General features: G+C 38.4%; 1 protein-coding gene across 2 annotated transcripts in view; it reads left to right on the forward strand.

Moving 5' to 3' along the window:
* The window catches only part of CDKAL1 (CDK5 regulatory subunit associated protein 1-like 1), a 743,372-nt gene that overhangs the window by 200,588 nt on the left and 529,802 nt on the right, over positions 1-12,982 (forward strand). For both annotated transcript variants that reach the window (XM_011998164.1, XM_011998165.1), the window contains one exon: positions 8,784-8,880. In XM_011998164.1, the coding sequence (XP_011853554.1) occupies positions 8,784-8,880 (97 nt within the window). The remainder of the gene's footprint in view (positions 1-8,783; positions 8,881-12,982) is intronic.

Genomic DNA, 12,982 nt, shown 5'->3' on the forward strand with positions numbered 1-12,982 from the left:
GCAAGTGCCAGGGCTTAATGTCAAGTGCATGCATGACTTTTTTTCAGGAACACTCAAAAGGCCTCTATGGCTGGAACAGAGTGAATGAGGAAAGAGTAGGAGAAGATAAGGGAAGGAACACAGAAGGGAGGGATGCCCAGGTAGTTAGAGCTTTGTAGGCGATTCTTATGAACTGTTAGTTCTTATGAGATGATGATATATGAAACGATTTTGAGGAGAGGAGTACCATGTTCTGGCTTCTGTTTTAAAATGACCACTGCTGTGTTGAGACTAAAGTCTAAGGGAATGAAGATGGAAGGCAGCAGGGAAAAAGTGTTACTGGCTTAGACCACGGTGGTAGCTGTGGGGGTGGTGATAAGTGGTTTAAACCTGGACTTATTTCTGAGGTATGTTGAAACGTGGTATATTTCTGGGTGGGATTTGCTGATGGATTGAGTGTGAGAGAAGTTAAAAGTAATTCTAAGAGTTACGGGAAGAACTGGAAGGATGGACTTGCTGTTAACTGATTGGGATCACTTGCACAAATGACTTGACATTGAATTTTTAAATCAAAGAACAAACTTACGGCCTTTAGGGCTTTAGATACAGCTTTTAAGTCACTAGCCTGAGAAGCTAGGTAGTATATATGCTTCATTATCTTGAAGGATTGTAGTTTCAGTTGTAGAGAAGTGGAAACGTGTGTCATAGAGACAAGCTGTCTATCAGGTGACATAAATAGGTGTTGACAGTAATTTTCAGGGTATGAAAGGTTCAGTTTGGCAGGTTCAGGAATTTGATTTTTTAGGCTTACCTAGAGTTAAATGGGCCCAGGCACAGAACTCATAAGTAACCAGTCTCATCCATTCATTTTGTCATGGAGCCCCATCAGACCATAGCCAACAGCAGCCAGCCTCCCAGGATGACAAGGATCTCTCCCCTTACCTTGCTGCCAGGGCATCTGGGGAAAGATTTCCAGGGAGGATGACCTGTAGCAGCCAGCCTGGTAGGACTCAGAAGCATCTTCTTCTCTCTCTTTTTAAAAATATTAATTTTTAATTAAAAAAAATTTTTTTTGAGATGGAGTCTTGCTCTGTTCCCCTGGCTGGAGTGTAGTGGCACAGTCCAAGCTCACTGCAACCTGGACCTTTTAGGCTCAAACTCTCCCTGCACCTCAGCCTCCTGAGTAGCTGGGACTACAGGTGTGTACCATCTTGCCTGGCTATGAGAACCATCTCCTTCTCCTTTTCTTTTTTTTTTTGAGACAGAATCTCGTTCTGTCACCCAGGCTGGAGTGCAGTGGCACCATCTTGCTCAATGCAACCTCTGCCTCCCAGGTTCAAGCGATTTTCCTGCCTCAGCCTCCTGAGTAGCTGGGAATGCAGCTGTGCACCATGACACCCGGCTAATTTTTTTTTTTTTTTTTGTATTTTTAGTGGAGATCGGGTTTGGTCATGTTGGCCAAGCTGGTCTCAAATTCCTGACCACGCGCACCCGCCTCTGCTTCCCAAAGTGCTAGGATTACAGGTGTGAGCCACTGCGTCTGGCTGACAAGCATTTTCTTATAAGCCTAAGGAATCATTCCTATTGTCTGCACCTTGTTCACTTTGGAGCCATAAGGCTAGTTAAGCCCCTCTGGTGCTTATTTTATTTTTACTGTACTTCTCATCCGTTACTCATTGTGCAAGCACCACAGTCACCATTTTCTAATTTCTGCAGGTACCACCTTTTGACTTTTTTCCATCGTTTACTTTTCCCCCCATCATTTTCCCCCTGTAGTTTCTTTTTTAAACTGTGTGTGTGTGTGTCATTGAATTTCTCTTTCTATAGTGAACCAGCTTTTTAAACACCCTCAGCCTCTTCACAGAAGTCTGTATCTGTATCCTCATTTCTTCCCCTTAAAATCCACAAAACCTTCAAATTAATCTTTCACAGACCCTTGTTGCCCGTGCAAAGCAGATGGAAACACAGTAACAGGTTGCAGTGTAGGTTGGGAGGACTCTAGTCTCAGCTGCTCAGCTGCCCCAGTGCCCCTGACCTTGTCCCTCAGGGACCTCAGTGGGAGTCAGGGTGATGAAGTCATGCTTGAAGGGAAAACCACTTTTCCTGCATTACATTGATAGCCTTGGGTCTCTTGACAAGGGTGCATGATGACTGTCCCACAGCTACTTGCAGCTGTTCTTGCCACCTGCACATCTCTGTTCTTCCATTCTTCCCTTTTACGTGAAAAATTGGCTTCTAAAGCATATTTCTTCCTTCTCGCTCCAAACTGTGAACTTTAGATCAATGACTATCTTTGTATCTTTATTTTTCCTTGTGTCTGGCATGTGATACATGAACAAATTGTAGAATGAAAACATGAAATGCTTGTGAACAAAAGTTCTCTGAAAAAGGGATTTGGAGGAAACAGATTTTATTCCAGTGAACAATTTGCAGCCTTTAGTGTAAAACAAAGGTGCGTTCTAGAGAATGAAGAGGCTTGCATTTTGTAACAAAAGTTCCCACCCAGGTTTCCAATCAGATCCATTTGTGCAAATGAAGGATTGAAGCTTGCTTAGTTCAGATTGGCCAACACAGCCGAGTTCTGATTGTTGAATGCAATTGGGTTTTTGAAATGTGATATTCACGGAACCTGGAGATCTTGGGTGCTCATGCCAGCTCCAGCACTAACTACGGAAACTGTGGGAATTTAGGCCTCAATCATTGCATCTTCTTAAATCTTAATCTTCTCATCTGTGAAATAAGGGAATGATATTTTGTCATCTTTATGTATTTTTTATTACACTATGAATGTTAAGATTTTGTACAGGCCGGGCACGGTGGCTCATGCCTGAAATCCCAGCACTTTGGGAGGTTGAGGTGGGTGGATCACTCGAGGTCAGGAATTCGAGACCAGGCTGGCCAACATGGTGAAACCCCATCTCTACTAAAAATACAAAGATTAGCCATGTGTGGTGACCCACACCTGTAGTGCCAGCTTCTCAGGAGGCTGAGGCAGGAGAATCAATTGAACCTGGGAGACGGAGGTTGCAGTGAGCTGAGATCGTGCCACTGCACTCCAACCTGGGTATCAGAGCAAGACTCTGTCTCAAAAAAAAAAAGAAAAAAAGAAAAAGAAAAAGATTTTGCACAAATTGTTTCTTCCATTTGGTTTTTGGAAGACAAGAGGGAAAATCTTCTTTATGTTTTCTATATTACTCAAGTTACTGCTCTAGACAAGAGTACATATCTTTATTTAGAAATATGTTTCAAGAAAAAATGACCTGTTATATTAAATTTATATTCAGTTTTTATATTAGCATTTCAAGACTATCTGAAGACATGGAAATTAATACTATTTTAAATATTCTTAAGGTATTATTCTTATCACCATTCATATTTTGCAGGATAAAGGTTTTAAAAATATGTCTGTGATGGGTACATTTTTAAAGGAAAATTTTTAAAGACTTTTATTAACTTGAACAAAGCTAACTAGACAAAAAGAACAAGCTATAAGAAGGGCCTGTTGAGAACAAAAATACTCTGTGAATTTGCATTAAAACTTTGCTACTTTATTTGGTGACTTGTAAAGTATAGCATTAATATTCCATGACGACTATGATTTTGGCTTAGATTATAGTTCTGGTCTGCCTTAGAATTTTAAAGCCAAATTTTAAGAAATAATGAAATTTTTTTTTTTTCCCCAAAGCCAATGTAATTCCACATCATTGCCCAGGTTGGTCTCAAACGCCTTCCTGGACTCAAGCTATACACCTGCCTAGGCCTCTCAAAGAGCTGGGATTAAAGGGGCAAGCTGCTGCACCTCTTCTCTTTTTTTTTTTTTTTTTTGAGATGGAGTCTCACTCTGTCACCCAAGATGGAGTGCAGTGGTGCGATCTTGGCTCACTGCAACCTCTGCCTGCCTGGTTCAAGCAATTCCCTGCCTCAGCCTCCCGAGTGACTGGGATTACAGGTGCATGCCACCATGCCTGGCTAATTTTTTTGTATTTTTAGTAGAGACGGGTTTCATCATGTTGGCCAGACTGGTCTCAAACTCCTGACCTTAGGCAACCCACCCGCCTTGGCCTCCCAAAGTGCTGGGATTATAGGCGTGAACCATTGCACCCGGCCTTCCCTTTTTTAAAAACTAATTTCAACTTTTATTTTAGATTCAGTGGGTGCATGTGCAGGTTTGTTACATGGGTGTATTAGTTCATTCTCACACTGCAAATAAAGACATACCTGAAACTGGGTAATTTATAAAGAAAAGAGGTTTCATTGACTCAGTTCTGCATGGCTGGGGAAGCCTCAGGAAACTTATAATCATGGCAGAAAGCACGTCTTTACAGGGGAGCAGGAGACGGAATGAGAGCTCAGCAAATGAGGAAGCCCCTTATAAACCATCAGATCTCATGAGAACTTCTTATTATGAGAATAGCATGAAGGAAACAACCCCCATGATTCAATTACCTCCCACCAGATTCCTCCCACGATATGTGGATATTATGGGAACTACAGTTCAAGATGAGATTTGGGTGGGGACACAGCCTAACCATATCAATGGCTATCTTGTGTGAATTACTTAATAATGCACCTCAATTTTTCTTTTAATTTTTTGGTGTTCTTATTCCCTTAAAATAAGCCTTCACCTGTTTCACGTCATGAGAACATTGTCCCTGAGTTGTTATATATTGGCTGTACTGTTTTCAAGTATTCTGCATAACTAATTACATAATGGTTATTACCCTGATTAAGTGCTATGTAAGTGCTAACCACAGTTTTTATTGTCATAGTATCATTGGTTCTTTGTTTTCACACTATTATTTTTGATCCTATGGAAATGTTTGTACACCTCCATAAAACTGTAACGTTTTATATTCAATTAGATTCTCTCACACTTTGACACTGCTGCATCCACTGTCATCAACTATCACTTTGAAATCTATCCTTATTTATTCTCAGCCAGCCAACTTGCATTTCAGAGATTTGATGGGCATTGCTAGAATCTCAGATTCAGTGTGTCCTATGTGAATTTACTACCTTCTATCCCAATACTCAGTCAGCTCTGACAACCAGTGGAACAACTGTTTCTTTGTTTTTTTTTTTTTTTTTTTTTTTTTCTCTCTCTCTGTTTTCTTAAGCTGTGGATTAGTAAACTATGGCCTGCTGCCTGTTTTTGTAAATAAAGTTTTATTAATATTAGATGCCCATTCATGTAACTATTGTCTATGGCTGCTTTTGCACTAAGGTGGCAGAGTTAAGAAGTTGCAACAGAGACCTTATGACTGGCAAAGCTGAAAGTATTTACTTTCGGGCCCTTTATAGAAAAGTTTGCTGACCCCGCCAGGTGTGGTGACTCACGCCCGTAATCCTAACACTTTGGGAAGCTGAGGCGGGCGGATCATGAGGTCAGGAGATCGAGACCATCCTGGCTAACACAGTGAAACCCCGTCTCTATTAAAAATACAAAAATTAGCTGGCGTGGTGGCGGGCGCCTGTAATCCCAGCTACTCGGGAGGCTGAGGCAGGAGAATGGCATGAACCCAGGAGGTGGAGCTTGCAGTGAGCCGAGATCGCGCCACTGCACTCCATCCTGGACAACAGAGTGAAACTCCGTTTCAAAAATAAATAAATAAATAAGAAAAGTTTGCTGACCCCTACTTTAGACTAAAATTTTGGCATTACCTTTGATTCCTCTGGTATTTTTCAAGTATATTCTAGCAAGAGAACTAATCTCCGTTTCTTTAATCATCATCATCTTTTAAAAAATCTTCCACATGCATTCTGGTTCTCTGATCCTTTTGCCTAGGGTATTAAATTAATTTCCTCACCTCCTGGCTTCTTTTCCCCTTCTATTTAGGGCAAACAGAAGGTGAATGTCAATGTCAAATCTATTGACATTTTACACTCTGTCACCAGTGTTATGTTCTCAAAGTTCCACTCTGCCACCAAAACTTAAGAGATTTCCATACGGCCCACGAAATAAGAGACTCTCTAGCCTCTTAAAATTCTTTCTACAGTATAAGCCTCTCATTCCCCCATATACAGAAATTATTTCCATGAATATAATGAAGTGCTTTCCTCCTCCTTGTCTTTGTTCATGCTCTAACAACTGCTCTAAGCTTTCTCTGCCTCCATCTCCATTTTTCCTACTCCTGTCTTGCCAATAAAATCCTCCTAGATTTCTTCATGAAGCTTTTTCCTATGTTTTACTTTCTGCATATTCTTTTTCTCTTTGTAGTGTGTTAGCTATCCATCTCTCTGTCACCAAGGGCACCTTACTTGATGCTGTGTTTTTAATGTTCTTTTATATTTCAAATATTGTAAACCATAAGCTCATTGAGTGCAAGGCACTTGTCTTCTTCATTACCGTGTTCTCTTACACACTCAGTGTAATAATGTCTTAGAGATACTTAATAAGTAATTGAATAGCATTATAGGAAGTAAGCTTTTTAAATTTGGATTTAATTATTAGTCATCTCAACATCTCTCTTGGATGTTTGGCAGCGATTCTAGGTGTTATAATGAAAGTTGTTAAAGCAACTTGATGTTAACTTCTTTGTATACATGGCTAATGAAAATGGAAAGATTTTCTTTGTTTGATAAGGTATTTCACATTTAATACAAGAAAAGTATTTATGTGCAATGATGTGCTTGGTACTGATAAAAAGTAAAACAAGGTGGCAGAGCCAGGCCATAATTCTCTTGGTTGTATTATGCAATCTACCAAAGTCAGATTTGTTTTTATTTCGTTAACAAGCTTTTTCAGGATTCCAAGAAGAAAAATTATATCAAAGTGTTCTAAGAAGCTATTGAAATGAAATGCAGGTGCTGTTAAAATAGTATTTTGTACTCTATTCATTTATTTAATCATTCTCTGTACTTCCCAGAAAATTTTGATGTGGCTGTTTATCACAAAGAGCCCAATTTTTTGTTGGCATCTAGTTTTGAATTTGTACTCTTGAAAAAGTTGACAAAGACAAAAAGGTGTGCCAGGCTTAGAGACCGTTCACTTTATAGTAGTAGAGTTTAATGTCACACCTACCAAAACTGGGCTGCTAATACCCTTACCTTTCTCAGTTGGTTTCAGAAACCTAGAGGTTGCTTGTAGTGGTGGGAGGAGCGACCCAATTTGGTATATAATACGCAGTGCCCAAAGACTCAGCAATAAAGGTGAACAAAGCATCAGAACACACTCCAAAACCCATACACATGCAAAAGAATTAAAGACTTGAAAATTTAATTTTAAGGTGGGCAAAAGATTTGAGTAATTTCTAAGAAAGGATATAAGTTCTGCTTTGTTCACTACTGTCTTCTAGCACAAAATAAATGTTGGCTATATATACACATACCCGAATGAATAATGTCACATCAAACATATTGCTAGAACTCTCTTGAGTAAAGAAAGGCTTTTAAAAAGCCATATATAGGCCGGGCGCGGTGGCTCAAGCCTGTAATCCCAGCACTTTGGGAGGCCGAGACGGGCGGATCACGAGGTCAGGAGATCGAGACTATCCTGGCTAACACGGTGAAACCCCGTCTCTACTAAAAAAAAATACAAAAAAACTAGCCGGGCGAGGTGGCGGGCGCCTGTAGTCCCAGCTACTCAGGAGGCTGAGGCAGGAGAATGGTGTAAACCCGGGAGGCGGAGCTTGCAGTGAGCTGAGATCCGGCCACTGCACTCCAGCCTGGGCGACAGAGCGAGACTCCGTCTCAAAAAAAAAAAAAAAAAGCCATATATGTATAGTTTTGAACCAGCATTTCTACTTCTTAGTTTTTTTGTTTGTTTGTTTTTTGTTTTTTTTTGTTTTTTTTTTGAGACACGGCCTTGCTCTGTTGCCCAGGCTACAGTACGGTGGTGCCATCATCATCAGTGGTGCTCACCACATCCTTGAACTCCTGGGGCTTCAGTGGTCCTCCTGGCTCAGCCTCCAGAGTAACTGGGACTACAGACATGCCCCACCATGCATTGCTAATTTGTTTATTTTTTAGTAGAGACATGGTCTCACAATGGTGCCCAGGCTGGTTTCAAACTCCTGGGCTCAAGTGATCCTTCCGCCTTGGCCTCCCAAAGTGCTGGGATTACAGACGTGAACCACTCCACTCAGTTACTTAGAATTTATACTAAGGAAACAATTACACAACTGAGTGTAGATTTCACATCTAGGTTTCTGTAATCCAGAAATACTTTCTCAAACATTCAAATATGTTTGTATATACAAAGCACCAGTTTACTTTCCCATAAATGCTTGCATATGTGAGGGATAGTCTGGTGTCTGGACGTAAGCATATGCAATCAACTGTAGCATGTCTCTAGGGAGCAGGACTGAGGAGACGTGCGAATTACTGGCACATAGGACATTATACCTTTTATTTACTCTTCTCTGGTTCAGTTTCTTTAAGTATATTTTACTTTTATGTTGGTCAAAAGACTAGGAAATAGTCTATTAAGTTTTAGGCATATTTTCATTAACATTTAACATAAGTAACCTACTTGAAGAGTTAGCTTGCCTGTCTGGAAAATGCGGTTTTCAAGAGTGATTCATATCCTTGGGAATAAAAGAAAAAATAATGAATTTTTTTTGTTTTGTAATGAGACGGATGAATGGCATTATATGGTTGGACTGCTGTTGTGTTCTTTAATGCTATGATAAATAGACATATTGTACAGAAGTTTTATTATGTGGTCTTTAACCAGTGGTAAGAAAATCCTGTTTCATGTGAGATAGGCCTATTTTTATTTGGAGAACTAATATGCACTAACAACAGTTTCCAAGAGTATCCCCATGAGCAAAGGAATTCACACTGTTTTCTCTTCAATGTTTTAGGAAAGCTCAAGAGGAGAACAAGAAAATCGTACTGGCTGGATGCGTTCCTCAAGCCCAGCCTCGCCAGGACTACCTTAAGGGACTAAGTATCATTGGGGTAAGCTTGTACCTGATGCAAAAAGAGAAAATCTTATATTATTAACACCTATAATAGCTCCACATTTTATTTTCTATTTGTAGGTTATTTATAAGCTGTGCTACACTTATGGCTGTCCTAAACATATTTTCCTTATTGTCCCTGAAACTGTCATTTCTGTGTAACTTTTTCACCTTAGCATAAAAACATGTGTTGTTAGTTTCTCTCATTAAGAAAGAGCAGCACAATAAAAAGCCATAGTGTGGAATTTACATCCTTTAATAACCTGGTCTTTGGCTGTCTATTACCATCGCTTTCCACATCATTACAGTTTTTCCACCTCACTCAGCTACTTACTTTTCGTCCCCGAGTACATCAATGCCTTTTTTCAAATGCCCCACCTCCCTTATACCTACCACCACAAGTCTTGACTCCAACATGACGACCTTCTGTAAAGCCTTCTCTTCCTACTTTGTGTAGTCCTCCATAATTCTTTTCTCTAGTTTCTCTTTGCTTACTGTGCAGTTACCTGTCATATAATTCTTTGAATAAAGCCCACCTGTCTATTTAAATTGTTAGCCTCATGAGAATAATCTTTCAATCTTTTTTTAAAACTCTCACCATGTTTCTCTAGCCTTTCCCATGATACCTGGCACATAGTAGGCACTCAATAAGTGTTTGTTGATTGCCTGAAAAAAATCTTCCCATTCTGTTGTTAGCATACTTTTTTAGGGGGAGGCAGTCAGCTCTGTGAAGTAAGGAGATTACTGTCTTCTCTCTCTCTTGTTCTTTGTAGCCAATTACTCTTTGCCAAATGCTGTCAAGTAGCTGATATTCAGTCAATATTGGTTGATCAAATGATGGTGCTTTTTCCTTCCCAACATTCTACTGAAGCTGTAGGTGATAAACTCAGCAATATTGTTTGTTTAAAAAGGCTACATTAATTTTAAAAAAGTGTAAAAACATCATATGCTCAAAGAAGAAGTTTGCATGATTAATTGGCATCTGCTTTGAACTTTATAATAGATTTTTCCTTATTTGATGCACTACTGACAGGTTCTTGTATCATGTTCTCAGTGTAATGAACTTGTTTTCTGCTGTGAAGTCCTTACCCCACTAGCAAATTTAATAATCTTCGAACAAACATTCTCACTTTCAACAAACAGAACCTGAATGTTTGGTAACTTTAGTTTGTTTTCACCATTTGTCTGTTTACATTTTGATTTCTCTTGGTTTAAGGAATGAAATGAATATGGGACTCCCGAGTTCTCTTTTCATGTCAGACTAACTTTCTCTATAAACATAATCCTGCTATGGTAGGGAAATAGGAAACTAGTTGGAAGTCTTTTTAGAGATGGAATGTGGTAAAAGCTCAGAGTTGATCTTAGATTTCATCTCAAGGAATAAAGTTAGAGAACAGCAGACTTTCTTTAATGTGGCAAAAGCCTCTTCTCTGCATACATTATGGCAACATTTTTTAAACCTCCATTGTGTGCAGGGAAAAGCGTATGTTAGGATGTGCAGGAGGTTCTCCAGGTACAGTGTAAGGGAGGACACTCAGGGCTATTAATGTGAGTTTATTTGCCAAAGTCATAGCTTTGTGTCAGTCCAATTTTCAGGGCCAACACAAAGCTGTGACACTGGCAGATAAACATTTTGTTTCTATTTAATCAGCACCTTTGTTGTTCTGTGGTTGACATTCTTTTTCTGTAAACTTCTATTTTAAGTTCAGGGTTACATGCACAGGTTTGTTATATAGGTTAAACACGTGACTGTTGTACAGATTATTTTGTCACCCAGGTACTAAGCCTTGTACTCATTAGTTATTTTTCCTGATGCTCTCCCTCTTCCCACTCACTACCCTCCAACAGCCCCCAGTGTGTGGTGTTACCCCTGATGTGTCCATGTGTTCTCATCGTATAGCTCCCACTTAAAAGTGAGAAAGTATGGTATTTGGTTTTCTGCTCCTGCGTTAGTTTGCTAAGGATAATGGCCTGCAGCTCCATCCATAGTCCTACAAAAGACATGCTGTTGGTTTTTTTTTTTTTTTTAATGGCTGCATAGTATTCCGTAGTGTATATTGTGTACCACATTTTCTTTATCCGATGTGTCATTGTAGGTTGATTCCATGTCTTTGCTATTGTGAATAGTGCTGCAGTGAACATTTGCATGCATTTGTTTTTATGGTAGAATGATTTATATTACTCTGGGTATATACCCAGTAATGAGATTGCTGGGTCAAATGGTAGTTTTGCTTTTAGCTCTCTGAGGAGTTGCCACATTGCTTTCCATACTGGTTGAACTAATTTACACTCCCACCAAAAGTGTGTAAGTGTTCCCTTTTCTCTATAGTCTTGCCAACATCTGTTATTTTTTGACATTTTGATAATAGCCATTCTTACTGGCATGAGGTAGTATCTCATTGAGGTTTTGATTTTCATTTCTCTAACAATCAGTGACATTGAGCTTTTTTTTCATATGCTTGTTAGCCACATGTATGTCTTCTTTTGAAAAGTGTCTGTTCATGTCCTTTGCCCACTTTTTAATAGGGCTGTTTGTTTTTCTCTTGTAAATTTGGTTATGTTCCTTATAGATGCTGGTTATTAGATCTTTGTCAGATGCATGGTTTACAAACATTTTCTGCCATTCTGTAGGTTGTTTGTTTACTCTGTTGAGAGTTTCTTTTGCTGTTTTGTTCTGTCACATAGTCCCATTTTGTTACCACTAGTAGTCTTTAGGTTTATTTTATTTTGTTCATTTACAATTGGAGAAATAACTTAAGAACACATTTTGAAAAGTGAATAGAAATAAAATCTATATTTCTATTGCCATAATGCAATTATAATTTTGCTTATCTCCTTCAGACTTAACCTTTGCATCTTTTACTTAATTGTAATCTCAAAACTATTTTGTATTCTTATTTTTCTAGGTTATTTCATGAGCTTTGTAACCATTTTAAGTCTGGCATTAGTGTTCTATTGAAGGATATCACATAATTTACCTATTTCTTAATTATTGGATTTAAGAATTTTCTAGTTTGTAGGAAATATACATAATACATTAATGCTCTCACTAGTCTTTTATTTTTAATTTAAAATTAGTGTATTTAAAAAAGTTTCTGAAGGTGGGATCACACTATCATTAACATTTCAGAAGTGTAATTTAATCATATCTTTACCAGCATTAAGTATTATTAAAGTATAAGATTATTATTTGTTAATATCATTTTTGGAGCATTTTTTTCTGTGACAGGTATATGACATTTTATTTATCATCACTGACTTTTTACATATGAAAATTATGTCCACATAAATGAAAATTTTGAAAACAAATTACAAATTAGGAAGCAAAATTATCTAAATTTTATCTTTAGAGAGACCTACTTTTGAATAGAATTGTTCTGTAGAATTGCTATAAAACTAGAAACCTGCTGAAATATAGTGAGTTACAGTGAAATAAAGAAATATATTTTATACAAAGAGAAAGCAATTCTGAAGTGCAAAAAGAATAGATGTTTAAATTCAGTGACTTGGGAAACGATTTTTAGCAGGAAGGTTAGAATTGTATTGTGTGATTGAGTAAAGAATGTTATTCTCACAAAATTTCTATGATGGGAGGATGTTAATAGAATTGGAAGGAAGAACAACTGTAACTGCATTCTTTGCTTTTACCTTCTGCTAGCCTTTATCTGTGTCACCTTACAGTACAGGAAGAATGTGTCAATTCTATTGACCCAGGTGAGGAAAATCAAAAGCTTCCATGAGGCGGGGATCATTGGGTGAGCAAGGTACTTATTGCATATCTGAGTTAAAGGATTTTTATCGTACTTACCCATGTTTGAAAGTGCTCATAGAATAGGCATTTAAGAAGATATTAATAAAGAAAGAAATTACTACCATCATAACATTCGCATTTCCATCAATATCAGCCTGTAGGAATGGGGCATTTATTTTAGTAAGCAGAGTAAGACTGTGTGGTGAGAACACATGGTAAGCAGTTATTTGACCTCTGGGCCTTTTATTATCACCTGTCCCACTCTCCCCTGAAATCACTTAGTTGTGATTAATGTTATTCGTGTGATGGTGCGTGGAAAGAAAATAACAAAACATCGAAACCAGAAATA

This window comes from Mandrillus leucophaeus, unplaced genomic scaffold, assembly GCF_000951045.1.
Source record: "Mandrillus leucophaeus isolate KB7577 unplaced genomic scaffold, Mleu.le_1.0 Scaffold56, whole genome shotgun sequence".
Classification (NCBI taxonomy): domain Eukaryota; kingdom Metazoa; phylum Chordata; class Mammalia; order Primates; family Cercopithecidae; genus Mandrillus; species Mandrillus leucophaeus.